A 20,364-nucleotide genomic window follows, 5' to 3' on the forward strand; every position below is an offset into this window, starting at 1 on the left:
GTGTTATTAAGAGGGATTCTGGTTCTGCGATGGGATGACCTTGGATCCTTTCCAGCTGGGACATTCTGGCAGTCTACGTGGTCAATGAACCAGGATGACTGTCTTTGGGCAAACCGGTGGAGTGAAATTGGCTGAGTGTGTCAATGGAATCCTGGGGCTCTGGAGAAGAGATGGCCAGGGGACATGAAAGCTGCCTTTGAAGTATCTGAAGGACTGTCACGTCCTGCAGAGGGAAAGGGACTGAGCAGCCGGAGAAGCCGAGAATCAGAAGACACCTGAGCCAGGCTCTAGTCAGTCCCCTAAAGCAATGCTTCTCAAAGAGTGGTCTGCGGACCCCCGAGTTCTGCCGAGAGCAGTGGTTCCCCAACTTTTTTGGCTTGCCACCCCCTTTCCAGAAAATATATTACTTAGCCCCCTGGAAATTAAATTTTTTTTGTTTAATACCAATTAATAGGAAAGATAAATGCACCTGTGGCCATCACCGCCTCCCCTGGATCGCTGCAGCACCCACCAGGGGGCGGTGGCGCCCACTTTGGGAATCACTGTCCTAGACCCTTCCCCAGAGTTCACAAGTTCAACACGTTTTCATAATAATCCCAAGAAGTCATATTAGTCATTATTAGTAATACTTAATTAGTCATATAGTAAAAATCTAGAGATACAGTCCTCACAATCAAAGGCTTCTGGGAGGGAGTCCTCAATAATTTTTTGTTTGTTTATTTTTAAGCCTTACCTTCAGTCTTAGAATCAATACTGTGTAGTGGCTCCAAGGCAGAAAAGCAGTAAGGGCTAGGCAATGGGGGTGAAGCGACTTGCCCAGGGCCACACAGCTGGGAAGTGTCTGAGGTCAGATTGGAAACCAGGACTTCCATCTCTGGGCCTGGCTCTCTATCCACTGAGCTACCCAGCTGCCCCTCTCAATGTTTTTTAAGAATGTAAAGGAGTAGGGCAAGCTAGATAGCACAGTGGATAGAACCTGGGTTTTAATCTGGCCTCAGACATTTCTAGTTGTGGGACCCTGGGCAAGTTAATCCTCTTTGCCTAGCCCTTGTCACTCTTCTGTCTTAGAATTGATACTAAGGCAGAAGGCAGGGGCAGCCAGGTGGCCCAGTAGATAGCACACCAGACTTGGAGTCAAGAGGGTTCAAATATGGCCTCAGATACTTCCCTGCTGTGTGACCTTAGTAAAGTCACTGAACCCCATTTGACTATCCTTTACCCTTCTGCCTTGGAGTTGTTATTAAGACAGAAAGTAAGGGTTAAACAAACAAAAAAAAAGTATAGAGGGGTCCAAAGTCCAAGAAGTGGGAGAACTGTTGTCCTACAAGAATCCCACTATACCATACCCAAGTTTGAAGCCCCTTCTGTCCCCCTCCCCCAAGAAAGGGGGACTCATTGCTTCTTGGGGCAAAAGATTCCACTTCCAGTAGACAGCTGTTGGGGGCAGCTGGGTGACTCAGTGGATTGAGAGCCAGGCCGAGAGACTGGAGGTCCTGGGTTCAAATCCGGCCTCAGACACTTCCCAGCTGTGTGACCCTGAGCAAGTCACTTGACCCCCATTGCCCACCCTTACCACTCTTCTGCCTTGGAGCCAATACACAGTATTGATTCCAAGATGGAAGATGAGGGTTAAAAAACAAACAAACAAACAACCAGCTGTCATGGTTAGGAAGCTTGTCTTTCCAGAACCCCTAACTCTGCCACTCTGCACTGTTCCCCGAAGTGCTCCTGGTTTTCTCCCCCGCCCCCTCCCGGGGCAAACAAATTTGTCTCATCTCTCAAAGCTGTTATGTCCTCCCCAAATATTCTTCTGTATGGGTTAAACGTGCTCAGTTCCTCCAGCCTCTACATCAGTGATTCCCAAAGTGGGCGCCACCGCCCCCTGCTGGGTGCTGCAGTGATCCAGGAGAGTGGTGATGGCCACAGGGGCATTTATCTTTCCTATTAATTGCTATTACAATTTAAAAAAAAATTAATTTCCAGGGGGCTAAGGAATATTTTTTCTGGAAAGGGGGTGGCAGGCCAGAAAAGTTTGGGAACTCCTGCTCTAAATCAATGGCCTTTGGGGGCCAAAAACTGGGAATCATGGGCAGGCTCTGCTGAGAGGGACATTTTGGTTTGATAGCCAGTAAGACTTCCCAGTTTTCCCACTGAATGTAGGTGGGTGGGCAGCCTGGGGCAGGTTGGTCCCCTCTTCCTGAAAGTCTTCAAGCAAAGGCTTAGTTCCCCCCCCCCCAATATGTTGGAGTGGGAATTCTTTCCCTGGGATATCTGAGACTAGATGCTTCCTGAGACCTATTTCAACTCAGATTCTGGGAGCCAGGGAAACCCTAACCCTGAGGGATGGAGACAATGCCGGGGTGCCTGGAGGTCTGTGCTGAGGGTGGGGAAAAAGGAGGCCCAAAGATGAGACCTCTGAGGAGACCAGGACTTGGGGGAGGATGGAGGCAAGAGCCACTGGGGAGGGAGAACAGACTGGGGTGACTTGGGGTAACACTTTTCTGCCCCATCAGAAAGAAAACACAATGAGAAGAAAAGTCCAGAATTCTGGTTGTTTATTGCAGCTCTGAACAAAACCGAACAGCATGAAGTCTGCTTATTCTAGCCTCCCTCCCCCCAACCCCTACAAAAATAAGATCTAGGAACTTAAAATCCTTCTGCAGCCCCCCTCGTTGCCCCCCCCCAGCCACACTGATCCCCTGCTCCCTGGAGACCTCAGAAAACGGAAGAGAGGCTGTCTGTCCTCCCCACAGCTGTCCAGGCAATGAGAAGGGCTTTCCATGGCGGCCAGAACTGCCCACTGAGTGGTCTGGGGCCCAGGTCATGGCAGGTGGGGGTGGGGGCCAAGAACAGAGCCCAGAAACAGGTACATGAGAACAGTATAAGAAAGGCTTACTCCCCCCACCCCCCACTCCCAGCTATTCCGGAGCGCTGGGGAGAGGACTTTGGGGACCAAACACAGGGACTGGGCACCCCCCGGAAATCAGAGGTGTCATGGGAGCGTTCCAGCAGAAAAGGTAGCATGTGGTCATCCTGAAGAGATCGCCGTGTCCTGGGATGCCGAGGGGTCCTCAGAGGACAGCAGCCGGTGGGAACGTCGGAGGGAGGGCGGGAGAGGGAGGCAGAGACAGAGGCTGGAACGCTCTCGGTCTCGTGGATGATCCACACGTGGAGGGAGGTCTGTGGCTCCTCTGGAAGTCCCCCCAGGGCCCGGGAAGTTGGAGGTTGGCAGGGGGTGCGGGGAAGGACTGGGGAGACCCAAGTGGAGGGTTTCCCAGGGATGACACAAGCTGGGAGTGGAGGATTTCGGATGTAGAGAAATTCCGGGTGTGGGGGGGACCCAGGGCCAGGGTGATCAGGAATGGGGGAGCCCCCCAGATTGAGTTTTCTCCAGGAAGGAGCAAACTGGAAAGGGGGAGTTTCTGGGGCTCAGAATACTCGAGGCAAGGAGAGAGAAGAGGGGACCAGCCCCCGGGGGGAATGGGATGGTCTGGGGCTTCCCTGGGCTTGGGAGGCCTGGGAGTGGGGTGACTCCCAGGGAGACAGAAATCCCTGGGATGGGGCAAAGGCCGGGGTAGTCCTGGACGGGTCCAGAGGAGGAGGCCCACATCCTCCCTCACCGCTTGACCTTTCTCCCAGCCGAGTTTCGCCCGCTTCGACGGTACAGGGACTGCTGGCCCCCATTGAGCGGGCAGTACTTGAGGGTGTGGGCCAGCCCCCCAGTGGCTCCACACAGCGGGCAGACGTAATGGCGAAGGATGGGGCACACCACTATCCCCTCGGGGGTCTTCAACAGGTGGGAGGTGTACACGTGCCGGGACTCTCCGTTGTGCTTGCAGAAGTTGCAGAGAGGCCCCCCGGCGGCCACCTGCCTCGACTGCAGAGCCTCGGCCTCCTGCCGGCCCCTCTCCCCACCCCCGGGGCCCCCTTGGCCAGAGATCACCTCCCACAGGATCTTGTTCAGATTCAAATAGTCCTTCCACATATCAAAGGGGGCTGGCAGCTGCATGGGTGCCTGGTGTGGAAGGCAGGCTGTTGCAGAGGGGGGCTGGAGGCAGCCTGCGAGAGGAGGGGCGGGGGCAGGGGCAGGAGCAGGGGAGAGGGGGGCTGCCTTTTATAGGATGGCTAGAGACCTCTGAAGGCAAAGGTGGAGCCTCTAATTTAAAGGGCCCACTCCCTTCCTCTGCCCCCACCCCTGCCCTACCCCCAGCTGGGAGCCAGCCTGGGGAGGCTAAGATAGCCTCAAGTTTTCATTCCTGGTCCACCACCAGCTGGCTGGGTGACCTTGGGCAAGTCACTTGCCCTTTCTGGGCTTGGGAATTCCTTTTCTGGGATGCCTCAGAGTTGTACTAAACTCAAAGTCTCTCAGAATGTCATAAGGATCCCTTATAACATAAAATGCAGGAGCTGGAGGGGTCCTAGAGAGGATCTGTTCCAACTCTCACATTTTTGTTTACTTTGTTTCTCAGTCATTTAACAGAAAAGAAAACTGAGTCCAAGAGAAGGGAAAGGCCTGGCCCAGGGTCACAGAGTGAGTCAGTGGTGGAGCTGAGCCTGGAACCAGGGACAGTGGAGAGCATCCAAGCCAGCTTTCCCCTTTTACAAGAAGAGAAACTGAGGCTCTGAGAGGGAGACAAGGTCTGTCCTAAAGCCTGTCAACAAGGATTTTGCTAATTCTCTTGTGGGATGGGTTGTACAACTGTTCTGTTTAGTCCATCTCCACAATCCTTTTGTCCATGATTCTGGCATTTCTGGAGGTTATGGGGAGAACTGGGAAAAAATGAGTGTGTGTGGTGTTTGGGGGCTACACTCTCCTCCCCTCCCCCATTCCTAGTGGGGAAGACTCAAAGCAGGATGAGGCTAGGGACCCCCTCCTCACCCCCTCTGCTCCCCACTTCAGCACACCTTTGGAGAAGAAAACAAGATGAAACTGATAAGAAATTTACCAGCCTTGTTTACTTGAACCTGACTCCCTCTAAGCCAATCAAAGGCAATAATAGCAGGGTGTGGGTGCCTCTTTGGGTTTCCCCCTCCTTTTGAGTTCTCCCCCCATTTGTCAGTTTCAGCCTCTTTTAGTGTCTGTTGGAGTCAGGCATGGGAGGGACCGCCCCCCAACACCCCTAGTTGCAGGTCCTTAGTTTCCCCCTTATCGGGACAGCCCCAGGCCAGTTAATCTCTTTGGGTAAGCTAGTGCTAGCAGGTGACGGGATTTTGATTGGCACCAGTGTTGGTGAAGATGTGGCACGCGTGCAGAGCTGGCACTCCAGGAGCTGCTCCATGGCCCCTCTCTTCCCAGTGCCTGAGGACTTTTTTTTTGCATGCCTCACCCCTCTTGTCCAGTCCCCCAAAGCAAGCACTTTCTCCTTCAACTCTCTCTGCTAATGCAGGGGCTCAGGGACAGCTCGAGTTTGCCCTCTGGGCATTCGAACTCAGAAAAGGTTCCCCAACGAGGGCTGTGTGCTCAAAGACAGAAGTCTTTCCTGAGCTTCTGCCAGGCTTAGGACCAGAAAGGGGAAAGTAGCTCCCATTCTCAAAGAAGGTTGGGACGAAGCTCCAAGAGCAAATTGTGAGGAAAGAGCCTTCAGGTCAGAGTGGGCTGGGGAAGCTAGAGAGAAAACTGAGGTCAAATAGGTATGGAAATGGAGAGAGAGGAAAAAAGGGATCAAGTTGACAGAGGAAAAGAAAGGAAAACTAGAAAGAGGTCGAAATACAATAGGGGAGAAACTCAGAGAAAAAATGAAGACTGAGATGGAGAAAAGAAAAAAGATGGAGACAGAAAGGGAAGATGACATATAAGTGAGGCACATAGCTTCTCTGGGCAGATTTCATCTATAAAATGAGGGGTTTGTGCTGGATGGTTTTTGGGGTGCTACGTTCTAAATCAAGGTCTCAGAGATGGAAAGAAAAGACGCACAGTAGTGTGAAAGATGAAGTCAGAGATTGTTTTCTGTCCTTCGGTTTTGGAGTGGACCACTGATATCAGGGGGTGACGATTTGTGCGTGAATTGGATTTCAGTGAGGCAGAGTTGCACAAAGTCATCAGCCTCACTCTCTCTTCCAGAATCATCCAAGTCCAGAGGCAAAACCAAAAGCCAGCCAGGATGACCAGTGATGGTCCAGGATACAGTGGAGGACCTTGGTATCTTCTATGTCTGACCAAATTCTAAGTTCTCCACAGCACCTACTTTTCCAACTCGCCTTCGTGGCTGTTAGAACAAATTGTTCTCATCTGCCCCCCCCCCCCCTCTCTCTCTCTAAATCATCACAAACTTTGAGTAGAATCTGTTCCCTTACCTCACTGGCAGTTAGCCTCAACTTGGTTTAGCTCAATCTGCTAAGCTTTTACCAGGATGTGGCCACAGGTGAGAGGTGGGCAAAAAATGGGTGAATAGCCCTGAAAGGAGCTTGACAAGTCCTCACACCAGCAGTGCTAAGTCCTACCTGAACACCCCATATACCCCCCCCACCCTGAGAAAGAGATAGAAATGGAAAGAGACTGAGATAAAGAGATAGAAATAGTCTAGAGATGTTAAGAAATGTATAGGAAAAGACAGAGATGGAGAAAGAGAGGCAGATAACAATGGAAATGGGAAAAAATGTAAGCTACTTGCAGGCAGATTCTTTTAACTCTCTCCTCATGGCCTAGAATATAATTCATGATGATTGGATTGAGCTAGATGGAGAGAGGTTAGGATATTGGGATGGGATAGAGATAAGACATAAAGGCAGAGAGATAGAGAAATTGGACTACCTGATGCTCTAAATCCCATTGTTCTAAAATAAAGAGAAAAAAAAAAGAGTCGAGGAAACCCTGATACACACCCCATCACAGGCAGAGAGAAGGGGCTGAAAAGGTGAGAGAAAATTGGCAAATTTTTTTTTCTAAGTAGTTGAAGCTGAGAGTGGCAAAAATGCCCTTTTTTTGGTTGAATTTTCAAAGGACTTCCCCCTTAAATTTCTTGAAGGGGGAAGTCCTTTGAAAATCTTCCTCCTAGGGCAGTGATGGTGAACCTTTTAGAGACAGCGTGCTGTGCCCCTTGCCCCCGATAAGTGTTGGGCCTGTTCTGCCCCTCCATTACCCCACACAGGGGAGGCAGAAAGCGCTCCCATTGGGCTGCTGGACAGAGGGGCTGATGAAGTGAGGTGGGTGATGTGAAAAAATGTCATCAGGCACAGTGGAGAGGGGAAGGGGAGCAGCTCTGCCCAAGTCCCTCTACCTTTCGGGTAATGAACTGGGAAGGGGGGGGAGGGTAAGGGCATTGTGGGTGTCCACAGAGAATGAGCCATCTTTGGCACTTGTGCCATAGGTTCATCTTCACTGACCTAGGGACTCCTCCCTGTTTTTCAGTTTGCCTATCAGCATAAAAAGAGGGTAGATTGAGTTCTGATATTAACACACCATTCTCTGACCTAAGATTTCATGTCCAATAACATTTTTTAAACCCTTACCTTCTGACTTAAGAGTCAATACTGAGAATTGGTTTCAAAGCAGAAGAGTGGTTGGGCAATGGGGGTTAAGTGACTTGCCCAAGGTCACCCAGCTAGGAAGTCATCTGAGGCAAGATTTGAATCTAGGACCCTCCTGTTTCTAAGTTTGGTTCTCAATCCACTGAGCCACCTAGCTATCCCCCTGACTATAACATTCTAACAGTGTCAGAACCTGATAACCTGGGACGGACTTCAGGTCAAAGTTTCACCTGCATCTCCTGGGATCACTTCCTGTCCTCATTCCCCACCATCTCTTCTTCCTCTATTCTATTTGGACTGTAGAAGTCCAGTACTTCCTCTCCCACATACCTGTCATCTAGTCTTCTCCATATATCAGCAGCCCTTTTAAAGGGAGGCGAGGCAGGAGCCACACACCTGACCTCGCCAACCCTTTTGACAGTGGGAGAAACTGAGACCAAAAGAGCGATTTCCCAAGGCTACCCAAGGGAGGCCAGACAGAGATCTCATCCAATCCAGAGCTCCTTCCGCCTCAACCAAAAAGGCGAATGCCTTGAGACAATGAAGGATGCGGAAATGGAGATAGGAGACTGAAATAAAGTGGGAGACCTTTGGAGAAAGGGGTGGAAGCGGGGAGAGTGAGAGCAATACTGTCCATTCCTGGTTTCTGGTTTTTTTTTTTTTTTTTTTTTGCCTAGTGCTCTGTGACAGGTGATGGTGGGACTGCAGCGGCTGGTGGTTGTTTCCTGGACTTGAGGTAGTGAGTGAGGGGGGGTGCGGTGGAGGATGGAGACCCCGGGCCTGCTAGTTACATTGCGGATCTTCCTGTCCAGATCCCTGGTAACAGTTACAGCTCCGGCCTCCGGTTCTCGCCCCAATTCGCCCCAGTGCTCTTATTCCACCCAAGGGACAGCCTGCTTCTCCAGTTCCAGACCCCGCCCCCCTCTCTAGACCCCTCTTCTCTCCCCTCCTGGGCCTGTGAAGCCCACCCCTGCTCCCACTTTCCCCCCCACCCTCTCTAAGGCCACGCCCTTGGAATGCCTCCCCCCTCCCCCCATGGGCCTCTAGTTTTCCCCGCTGAAGGTCCCACCCTGGACCCCGCCCCCCTCGAAAACTTATCACGTCCCTCAGAAGCACATAATTGGGAAGCGGAGGGGGTCCCAGCCCCGGAGAGGAGTTTATTGACCCCCGGAGGGGGTTTGTTTCCGTGGGGGGACGGGGAGGTGCATCCGGCCTCGGGGACTCACGGGAGCCGCCGCCCTGTGTTCGCAGCCCTGAAGTGGGAGCCCCAGGTGAGAGAGACAAGAGTGGGAAGAGATGTCACACTCGGGCGGCTCCAGGCCAGTCCCTCCGCCGAGGCTCCCCCCCCACCGCGCCACCCGCCCCATATCCCCCACCAGCCGCCTGCCCCTCTCTCCTTTCCTTGAAGACCGGGGCCAGCGGCCACACCTTTTGCTCTCTTTGTGTTCGTGGTTCGATCGGTTTTCAGGACAGGTGCAAGAACCTTTGGTCGAGGAGGGAGAAGAAGGTGGAGTTACGGAGGGGGCGGAGGCGCCCTCGGCCACCCCACCCCCACAGCCCTCCCTGCCAACCACACACACACTCACACAGACGCTCCTCCAGCGTGTAGATGTCGTCTTGCTGCGGACAGAGCGGGAAACTGGGGCTCAGGGGCCCATCGCCCCCGCCTCAACCCCTCCCGCCCCCCAGATCCCCGCGCTGGACAGCTCAGCCGAAGGCTCCCTACGCCCCGCCCACCAACAAGAAAGTCACCGCCCCTTCATTTGCATAACCCCCCTCCAAGCCCGGCCTCTTCTTGGTCCCGTTCCTCCTTTCTCACCAGAGATTCGTGCCGCTCCTTCAGCTTCAGAATTTTCTTTTTTATCTTGTCATTGTCCCTGTGGGGACAGGGCGGGGGGCAGACAAGTGGGGGAGGGGCCCGGGCTGGGGCACACCCTCCTCTCCTCCTCCTCCTCCTCTCTAACTCAACTTCTTCTCCGGGACCACCGCCCCCCTCCCTCAGCTCGGGCTCTTCCTCGCTTGAACTCCCCAGTTCTGCTCGGCCTTCGGGGGGTGCAGAAGAAGGGCAGGCCTCAAGGAATACCCCCTCCCCTTTCTGTCGCAAACTGAGTTGGACGCCCCCCCTCCCCACCTCGCCTCCCGTCCGGAAACCCGCCGCCCCACTGGAAAACTCATCTCGCCCTTAAGAAGCGGAGAGCGGGCGTGGGAGGGGGCGGGGATCCCTCCTCCCCCAGCCTCCGTCAGCTCCGCTGTCTTCTCCCTCCGAGGGCTTGGGGCTAGACTTGGGTTTGGGGGTGCTCACCTGAGCAGTACCTCTTCCGTGGATCTCAGGACTGGGATTAGGTGAAGAGAATGGCATTAGCGAGCTGGAGCCTGCCCCCCGCCTACCTGCTGCCCTCCTCTCCCCCGCTAGGTGGTACTTTATAAAAGGCTTTGGCTCGGAGGGGCTGAATGTTAACACTTTCCAACAAGTCTTAGAACCTAAAGCAGAATGATCGTCAGAACTGGGAGCGACCTTAGAGCACGAGAGAGCCCTGAATGGCAGAACCGGGGGGAGGCTCTGCCATTCAGTCCTCTGGGGGAGTCTGAAAGCTTAAGAGGAAGGGGACTCGGTCCCAGGTCACATGGGTTGAGAGGCTAGAGATGAGGGCTTGTGTCCTGCGGGGAGGGCGGGGAGGTCAATTGAACCCAAACAGCTCCAAACAAAGGTGGCAACAGGGGATGAGACCAGGGGAGCAGGTTGGCTCACCATCATTCTCCTCTTGCAACTTCTCATTCTGGGAGGTCGATGGATCCAGGACCGGAAGGGATAAGAGAGGGGGGCATGAGACCTTGTTTTCTTGCCTCTCTTCTCTGCCCTGTGGTCCCCTTAGGTGACCTGAACTGGACTTAATCTCTGCTCTTAACCCTAACCTCAGTTTACCAGAACCCCTAAAATCTGCTATTACAATCTAAATATGATTATAATTTCCAGGAGAGTTAGACACTCATGTAGCTAGAGGACAGGAAGTCCTGGGTTCCAATCTGGCCATTGACACTTCCTAGCTGTGTGACCCTGGGCAAGTCACTTAATCCGAATTATCTTACTGCTCTTCTCCCTGGAACTGATACACAGCACTGATTCTAAGATGGAAGGTAAGGGTTAAAAAAAAACAAAAAAGGATGCTGATCTCATTCTAACTTTAAGTCTAACCCAAGACCCTATTGATATCACTAACCCTAACCACGTCTGTGAGTTTCTTAAGGCATCCTTCACTCCTACTTTCAGCCCCAATCCTAGCCCCAGCCTAGCCCCCATAACCCTAACCCTAGCTTGTCTTCGAAGGGACTCTGACATCTCTGGACTTGCACTTACTACTCTCTACCCCCAAAACACCTTTGTCTCGAACCTGCAGAACCTGCTTGATTGTCTGCCCAGTCTCTAACCTTCCCCCAGTTTGCCAGCTTCAAATCCTAATTGAGACTCCTAATATTTAATCCTCATCCTGACCTTAACCGAGGAAGGGATCTCCTGGTTAAGGGGACTCTACTGTAGCACGACAAGGGAGGTAGCTTGTGGAGTGGCCGGTAGCCAGGGCTGGCTGTGGGGGGAAGCCCCTGCTAAATGGTGTGTGAAGCTTCCCTCCCTCTCCATCCCACCCCCAGTGTCCCCCAGGGCCAGGCCCATGAACCCACCAGTTTTTTCAGGTTAGCATTGGCTGCCTGTAGACACTTGATCTTCTCCATCTGTGGAGGGAACGGCTGGGAGGCTCTAGGGCTTGGGTTCCTTTCCCCTCAGGTGCAGGACCCTCCCCAAACACCTGTTCCCCTGGGACCCTGTACCCCACTCCCACCTCCCCCTCTTTCTTTCCCTCCCAAGGGTCTGGGTCCTTCCTGGGTCAGAATGGAGATGGGGTTCGGGGAGAGGAGCAGTAGCCTCACCAGTGCACAGTTTCTCCTCTCTAGAGACACGGATTGAGTCCCTCGGGCAGCCATGCGAGCTGGGGAGGGACAAAAATGGCTCAAGAGGCTGCAGAGGATGGGCTCTAACCTATGACTCTACTCCCCTTAATATATCCCGTGTATCCTTTCCATCCCCCTCTGAGCCTCACCAGCCTTGGACTAGGGGAAAGGGGGTGGGGGTCACTAACTATCCTCTCCAGAGTCTGGACCCCTCCCACCAGGCCCCGCCCAGGCAGGAGGCCTCCCCACTTTGTGTTGTCACATAATGGCTGTGAGGTCATAAGGAGATTTCCTGGTTGTGGAGGAAAGGAGATGGAAGAGACAGGCTGGATCTGGGGCTTTGAGGCTTGTGTAGTGGGGTGTATCAAAGTCCCTGTCATGGTCCATAAAAAGGAAAGTATGTCAGGAAGAGTTAGGTACACACGTGCAGACTCAAAGAAACAGAGACTCGGGGAGATATGGAAGACTGAGGAACAAAAAAGAGGAAAGGAGAAACAAAGGGAGAGGACACAGAGACAGAGGAGGAAGACTGAGGCACAGAGAGGGCACAGGGACAAGAAAAAGGAAACAGAGGGACAGAGAGGAGGGAGATGGAGCAACAAAAGAAAAGGACATTGAGGAGGGAGACTGAGGGACACAGAAGGCACAGGGACAGGAGGGGACCCTGAGGAGGGAAACAGAGGCACAGAGAAAGAGTTCAGGGACAGGACGGGACATGGAGGGAAACAGAGGAGCAATAGAGAGAAGGATATTGAGGAGGGAGACTGAAGGACAGAGACAGCACAGTAGGACAGAGAGGAACACCATCCAGGGATGGAGGTGACATTAAGGGATAGTGAGGGATAAAGAAGACAGAGATTGAAGGACAAATAGGGGATACTGAGGGAGAGAAAAGAGAGAGATTTGAGGGATAGAGTGGAGACACTAAGGAAGAGAGGGACAAGACCAAGGGGGACAACCAGCAACAGAGGGACCAAGGAGGGATTTGATAGGAAGACTAAAGACCAGAACTTAAACTTCTTCATCCTTTGTAGCTGGCACTATCCCATGTCTATATGGCACTTAAAGGTTGGCAAAGTGTTTTACAGATATTTATCTCATTTGATCTTTACGACAACCATGGGAAGGAGTGGCAGTTATTCCCATTTTCAGATGAAATCTGGTCTACTCTCCTTGAGTTCTCCTATCTCTGCCTTTATCCCTGCATCTTCCTGCCCTTCTCTCCCAATGACCTTAAGTGAGCATGCCTGCCTCTCTGGGCCTGTCTATCCAGTGTCCCTGATCTCTGTCTTCTCTGGGCTTTTTGTTTCATCATCTTTCTGCCTCTTTGGTCCTTTAGGCTCTCAGCTTCTGTCTCTTTTATCTCTCTCCTCCATTCTCTTTGATTTCCCTATCCCTTTGGGGCCATGTTTCTGGGGCCTCTTTGTTTTTCTGGGTATCCATAGATCTCTTCCTGGATGATCAGGGTCTCCTTTCCTAGACCAGTCAATCAGGGCTCCGATCATCATCTTCCCCTCTGTCATCTCATTTCAACCTTGATGGATCTTGGCTGGTAGTTTTCTACTTCCTACTTAAATCCTGGGTCTTCTTTTTTTTTTTTTTTTCCATCCAGGCACTCCCCATAATATCCCTTATAGAAATGTCATAGATCCCTGAAGTCCAGTGCCCTCATTTTACAGATGAGGAAACTGAAGCCCATACAGGGGAAGGGGCACGACAGGCATCACACAGTGAGTAGATTCAAGACTTGTACTTGAGTCCTTGGACTTTCCATCATATCAGGCTGTTTTCTCCCTTCTTAGCCAGGAAGCACCTTCCTAGGCTGGAGTGCATGAGGGAGACCACCACATGGATCCATTTGGTTTTTCCTCCACCCCTGCCCCCTGCCTCAGCCCCCAAACCAACAACCACCCTTCTTTCTTCCCTCCTGTCCCCTCCATCCCAACACCCAATTCTGTTTAGTCCCTTTTGATTTAAAAAAATAATAAACAAACCACACAGACCACCAAGATATCCCCTCCAGAAAATCCTCCTAACCTGGGTAGGTGGAAATGGAAGAAATTAACCCCATCTCCCACTCTTTGCCTTGATCATCCCCTTAGGACCCTTTTGAAGGTGTTTGTAGGACCAGGGGTGGGAAGAGAATTCCAGGGACACTTCCATGAATGGAACCCACATCTCTTATGGAGGAGAGGGAGAGAGGGCATAATGTTCGATGGTGATGATGGAGATGTTGGTAGTTTATCTTACCTTTCCTCACTCCTCCTGTCTGTCTGTCTGACCTAATGTCTGAGCAGATCTCTCCTACACTGTTCTATCTACATTTCTTCCAATTCCATTTTGTCTTTGTCTCCAGTCTCCATCTCTTTCCTGTCTCTTTCTCTTTGCACCTTGGTCTTTATGGAATTGTAGACTCTAGACCTGGAAGGGATCCAGCAACCTTGTTTTTTCAGATGGTTTTTCAGCCAAGAGATGTTAAGAGATTTAACCTTTCCCAGTTTTTTTGCCTTTCATTGTCTCAACAGATTATGATTTTGTTTTTGAGCCTAGAAGCCTTTAGGGACTATCTAGTTCAATCTTTTCATTTTACAAAATGGGAAACTGAGGTCTGGAGAAGAAGAAGCCACTGGCCAAATGTTCCACAGTGACTCAGAAGGCAGTCAGGCTGAGGCTCAAGGCTCTCTCATTCCAGGATGACTGATGCTCCATCTGTCTTTCCTACTTTGATCTTTCCTCCTCTGGACATCTGTCCCAGTGTCTCCCTCTTCCCACTCGGTCCCTCATCTCTTTCATGTTTCAGACCCACTGGCAGGACCTTCTGTGCCTTTCCACCTCTGTCCCTTTGATGCGTGTCTACACCTGTTTGTTTCTATATATTGGGATCCTTCTCTGCCTGCGTGTCTGTCACTTGGTGTGTTCCTAATAGGACATCTCTCTGGTTTCGTCCGGGGGACTCAGTTGGGGTGCGGGGAGCGTGTGGTTCTGATCGCCTCCCGTTGCTGCGGTACCCTCTCTCTCCCTGCCCCTTCTTGGGCTTTGCCCAGAGACCCTGTTGGAATGAGGTCTTCCTCGACCCCAGCCCCATGCCCAGGGCCCCAGGCGGGGGTGTCCACCTCCCACCCAGACCCCTTTGCCCTCAGTTCCCCCAGGATCCCTGGAGGAGCTTGCCCGGTCCAGATCCCTAGGGATCCCCCAGCTCCCCCCTGGAGTTCTCCCTCCCCTCCTCCCCAGGGTTCAGGGGTGGTGAGGGGAGTGAGGGGGAATGGGTTAAGAGAGGTGCGCGTGTCGTGGGATGGAAAGCAAAGAACACAGCGTTAGACACGAATGTAGAGATGGACGTTTATAACGGCAAAAAAAGGGTGAGTCACTGGGGGAAGGGAGGCATGTGGGGGGAGGGGGACTCAGAGAGGGAGGAGGGTCATGGAGCTAATACACAGAGCGCTATCCACACAACGGACACTGGGCAGTGGGGGGAGGGGGAGGGAGAGAGGGGCCACGGCCCAGGCATGGCAATGGGGGAGTGTTGAGTGGGGAAGTGGCGGCGAACCAAGGTCCAGACAGCGGGCGGCGGCTTGGGCGAGGGACGAGACCAGTAAGAGGAGGGGAGGGGAGAGAGAGAGAGAAGAGATGAGAGGAAGTGGGAGGAGGGAGGAGAGGAGAGACAGAGAGAGAGAGAGAGAGAGAGAGAGAGAGAGAGAGAGAGAGAGAAAGAGACAGAGACAGAGAGAGTTTGGATGGAGGGATTGGAGGCATACCATGGGATGGGGAGATGGGGGTGGGGGGGTGGGCAACTTGGCCCCTGACCTCGGACCCCAGATCCCTCCTCCCCCTAACCAGGGCATCCTCCAGAGAGGTCTCCCCAAACCAGCTATGCTGGAAGATGGCATCAGTTGCCATGGAAGGGATATAGTAGACCACCAACCTCCCCCTCCTAGAAGGGGGTGGATGGGATACTCCCAAACCTCTCCCAAAGAATCCCAGAATCTTAGGGTTATAGATTCTTTGACTCTTTGACCCTAGTATTCTCAGAACCAGAGAACCTTAGAACCTAGAATGTTAGCGCTGGAAAGGCCCTTAGAGACCATTTAGTCAACACGCTCGTTTTACAGATGGGGAAGTTGAGACCCTGAGGCCTGAGAACAGGATTTAGAATCCACATCAACCCCCTCCATCTTTAATACTGTTGTTTTGGGATCCTATGAAACAGGGACCCAAGAGTGTGTGTGTGTATGGGAGGGGGACAGGGTGTAACTAGGAGCTGGGGGACCTGCCCCCCCCAAAAACAACCAGCATGGTATTGCTGCCTCAAGTTGGCTGAGATGCCAAACACAGGAAAAAAATGATTACCCATCCCCCTGGCTCATTCCCAGTACAAAAGAGATTATTTACAATGGAGGGATGGGGAGGAGAGGGAGGGAGGGAAAGGCTCAGGAGTAGGAGTGGAGGGGGGTCTTGAAGAGGCACCCCCACCTCCTCCTCCCACTGATGACAAGTCTTCAAACATAGAAATTCAGCCAGTTTTTATATATAGATATTTATATAGAATCTCTTGGAGGGGGGAAGGGGGCTTGCCCTGGGCTGGGGGAGGAGATGGAGGACCAAGTGCTGCCATCCCAGGTTCTCCCCACTCCTCCCTGTCCCTCTTCCCACCCCTGACACACAGCTTTCTGTGGGATGGACAACAGAGAGGGTTAAAAAAGTTCAATGAGAGGTCAGAGGAAAAGGATTCGACAGCCTGAAGATGAGCCTGCAGTTCCAAGTGGCTTGGAGGAGGTGGGCGGTGGGTGATGGAGTCCTCGGTGGTGATGGAACCACTTGGAGGAGGGAATGAACGGTTGGTGGTGTGGGGGAGAGGAGGGGAGAGAAGGTGGGAAAGAGAAGGGGGAGGTTAAAGGGTCCCCCCCAAGGACTCCAGGAAAAGATGCTATCCTGAATTGGGGGGGGAGCATTGAGGAAAGGGTTAAAAGCCATGAACTCCCCTCCTCCCTAGCACCTCCAAAAGCTTGTGAGGCACCTCTCTCCTCCAAAGTGGGCTTAGCTTTCACAACAGCCCACCTTGGCGGTGTCCCAAGAACCAGATATGGGCACAAAACAACCCAGCACCTGTCATGGTGCCCTACATGTAATAGGTACTTGATGCCCGATCAATTGGTGAACTCCCTTTTGGTATGGTTATAGCTAGGCTCAGTAGCATGCCAGCAGGCACATAATATTGCCAACAGTCCTCAGGATTTCGTGTACCTCTGCTCCAAAGCTCAAGACCCTCTTCTACCCCACACTCTCCAAGCACACACACACACACACACACACACACACACACACACACCCACCCATAAGAGATAGGAGAGAACAGGGAGGAGACATAGAAGGACTTGAGGGAAACGACTTCAGAGGATTACAGAATGTCAGCGCTGGAAGGGCCTTTGGATAACGGCAAGTCCAAGTCCCCCATTTTACAGATGAGAAAGCTGAGGCTCAGAGAGGGGGAAACAATGTGCCCCAGAGCACAAAGTCACTGTGAATGTCAGAGCTGGAAAGGACTAGAGGCCACTGAATCCCCACCCCTTCATTTAACAGATAGGGAAACTGAGGCCCAGAGATCATCAGATGGGGATTGCCCAAGATCACATATCCAGCTGGTAGCAGAGACACACCATCCCAGTCCCCACCACCTTATAAGCTGATTTCCTCCCTAGCCAAGAGGTAAGGTCTCCATTACCTCTAATCCTCTCCCCACTAGTCTAGGGAAAGGGAGGTAGAGGATGGGATGAGTATCTCCTCATCTAATGGGAGGAGATGGCTGGGGGCAGAGAAGTCTGCTACTTCACAACCTCCCCCTTATTGCAGTAGCAGCCCCCACCCCTAGCCTGGGGGCTGGGAATGTGAAGGGGCTGGGGGAGGGGGAAAGAAGGTGCTGGGACAGGCTGGCTCAGAGTCCCACCCCCCCAGAGGGAGACAAGGAGATGAATTTGGCACATGTAACTTCTCTCTCTCTGAAGTACTTAGAAATTTGTGTCTGGCCTCTATCCTATCTACCAGGAAGAGAGGCGAAGGTTCCTCCCTCTCCCTGAAATTCCTTACGAACCCAGGGAGAAAAGGGTAGGGGGTTTTAGCCCCAGACTTCTTGGCCATGGGGGGAGGAGCGAGGGGGCTAGTGTTAGGAGTCTCGGGGACTGAGGGGGGAAATTTTTCTTTTTTTCTTTTCTTACAAAGCTCTTAAGAAAAGTCTGGTGGAAAGAACATGGGAATCCACGTAACGGGATCCTGGGTGGTTCAAGGACCAAAGACTTGAGGGGGGAGACAGCTCTGGCTATCCCCTGCTCCCTCCCACATGGGACTAGCACTCCCTGACAACAGCTTCTCCCCTAGAAAATTTGGCACTTTATGAAAACGATCAGGGAATCATGGAGACACAGAGCAACCTAGACAGAGACATGGAGAGGAGTAAGAGACACAGGAGGTGGGGAGGAGGGGAGGACTGTTCTGAGAGGGACAGAGACAGCCAGCCAGACCCAGGCTGTGACCCTCACATACACACACACAGGTAAAAAGAAACAGGGAGACAGACCCTCAGACACGGGGGACAGACAGACAAGGAGACAGAGACTTGCAGGGGAGAGACACAAGGGTGAAATGAGAGAGACAAGACAGAGGGAGATCTAGCGAAGAGCAGAGGATAGAAATACAGAGAGGGTAAGAGATGTTCTGGAAGTGGAGAGAGGGATTGTAGAGGCAAGATGAGAAGTCAGGGGAGTAGGAAGAAACTGCTAGAACAGGGAGGGCACTAGCCTTTGGCCAGTGCTTTAACCCTCAGGAGGGAAGCTTTGGAATCTCCATCAGAGCGTTCCAAGGATCTGTTACTGCCTGCCTCCCTCCAATCCCCACTTGCCAGGAAGACACACTGTCAGGGGGAAAGGCGGTGAGGCAGGAGTAGGGGACCCTGGAGAATCAGACATGAGAAAATAAAGAGATGATAAAAAAGGGGGTGATGGGGGCACTTGGGAAAATGGGTTAAAAGAAGAACGTTAAGGTCCAAGTGGACTCCAAATGGTTGTGGAACTGGCAAAGGATCCCATGATGGGGAGGGGAAGGGGGTTAGGGGTATCTTCCTTGGCTTCAGTTAACTGTTGCCCCCTGGGGTTGGGGGACGGGTAGGGGGGCGGGGAGAAGGATTGTAAGAGCTGTGGGGAGTAGATTAAACATCTGTGGCTCAAGGGGACCCCGATTATGTCTTTAGCAATCATCTAGGCTCTGTCTACTTCCCCCTCCCCACCCCTAGCCTCTGCCCCAGGAAACACTGTAGCAAAAGGACTGAGGTCAGAACTGCAGAAGGGGCTTCTGGAGAGGAGACCACAGGCATGGGGACAGGAAACAGCAGGAAGGGTGGGGTGGGGGCACCGTGCACAGGTGTATCCCCTTCCCATTCTCTCCTCTCTTTCCTCCTACTTTTCCACCCTGCAGGAAGCGGAAAGGGGGATGGGGATGAGAGAAGGGGAGCCTAGGTTTTCGAGCCACTCAGGACCTTCCCAAGCATCTCTACTCCCTGCCCCTCACCCACACACACCAATTTTACAGAGAAGAAAACTGAGGCCTGGACAAATGAAGGGACTTGCCATAGTAAGTCAGGCCTAGAGCTCGGATTTCAACCAGGGTACTCTGTCTCCTTCCACAGAGTGCACCTCAGGGAGGTAGTGGATTCAAGAGAAGAAGCCAGGTGTGTGTCGTGGGGGTGGGTGGGGGGACTAAAGAGCAGGGAAGGAGGCTGTCTCTGAAGAGACATAGCCCCATGAAGGGCTGCCACTGGACCAGCACATTACAGGGGCAGTGAGCTTGGCCGTGCATGCAAATGATATGCAAATCAGCTCGGGCACCCTGGGAGGTCCCATCCTTCCCAAATCCAAAATACAGAATACTGCATTCTCAGGGGATGGGAACCCCCCTTCCCTCCCCCCTCCCCCCAAGCCGCAGGATATATATGTATATATCCTTTGTATATATAAATATACAAAGATTGGAAGAGAATTCTTTTGGCACATCTAGACCACCCTCCCTTGGAAGGAAGGGTGTAATCAGGGTCCAAGGAGTTGGTGGGGGCCAGGGTTCAGAAGGAGACAGGCTCTCCCCCCCTTCCCTGACTAGAGTCTGCGGGGAGGGTATAGAAAAAGCCACTTGGCCACCCGAGCTCCTGCCAGCATCTGGTGACCCAGTGGGGGACGTGAGCAGACAAGGTGGGAGACAAGGTCAGTGCGAGTTACCGCTATTGCTTCTTCCTTGGGAAGGGATTTTCACATTTTGATTTGGGGGAATCTGCTCCTCCCTCCCGAACTGTGGGAGAGAAGAATCCAGAAAAGTAGGTGGTAAGTGTGGAATTCTGAAGGGACGGGAGCTATCTCCCCCCCTACAAAGATGCTGATGCTAGAACCAGGGGGTCAGTGGGAAGCCCTGGTTTAAGAGGTGGGGGGGGGGGACCAACGGGAGGGGGAGAGGAAAGACCAAGGGAATGGCTAGCCCAGGGTTGGAACTGACCCGGCTACTCTGCTCAGACGAGGCAATCAGAGTTTGTCTCCCCAGAAAAGTCCCCAGGTCTGCACAGCCTCCTTCGAGCAAGCAGCCTTTGCCACCCCAATGACAATATCGGGGTCTTTTAGACCCTAGTCCAGACCTCTTGGAAACACGCTAACGGGACTGTGTCCAGTCTCCATCACAGTTCCCCAGGCCTCTCCAATCCCAATTCACCAAGTGAGCTAAATTAGACCCACCAAGACACACCAACTCGGACCCCACCAAGATAATAGACCAATGCAGACAGAAGCAAGCACACAGAGAAGGCTTGGGGTGGGAAAGGAGAAGGGGGGCTTCGGAACTTCTTGGACAAGAGTGGTTTCTCTTTGAGATGAGCAGACTTTGGCATCTGAATGGAGACACTCCTTTCTCAGACATAAGCTGCTCCCTTCC

At 52.6% G+C, this 20,364-nt stretch overlaps 1 protein-coding gene across 1 annotated transcript; it reads right to left on the reverse strand.

The window, feature by feature from the left end:
- Window positions 1-3,616: 3,616 nt before the first annotated feature.
- NANOS2 (nanos C2HC-type zinc finger 2) lies at window positions 3,617-4,009 on the reverse strand. The gene has a single exon (XM_044666233.1). The coding sequence runs from the start codon at window positions 4,007-4,009 to the stop codon at window positions 3,617-3,619; it is 393 nt and encodes a 130-aa protein (XP_044522168.1).
- Between the last annotated feature and the right edge of the window lie 16,355 nt (window positions 4,010-20,364).

The sequence above is a fragment of the Gracilinanus agilis genome, chromosome 3 (genome assembly GCF_016433145.1).
Source record: "Gracilinanus agilis isolate LMUSP501 chromosome 3, AgileGrace, whole genome shotgun sequence".
In the NCBI taxonomy this organism is placed as follows: Eukaryota; Metazoa; Chordata; class Mammalia; order Didelphimorphia; family Didelphidae; genus Gracilinanus; species Gracilinanus agilis.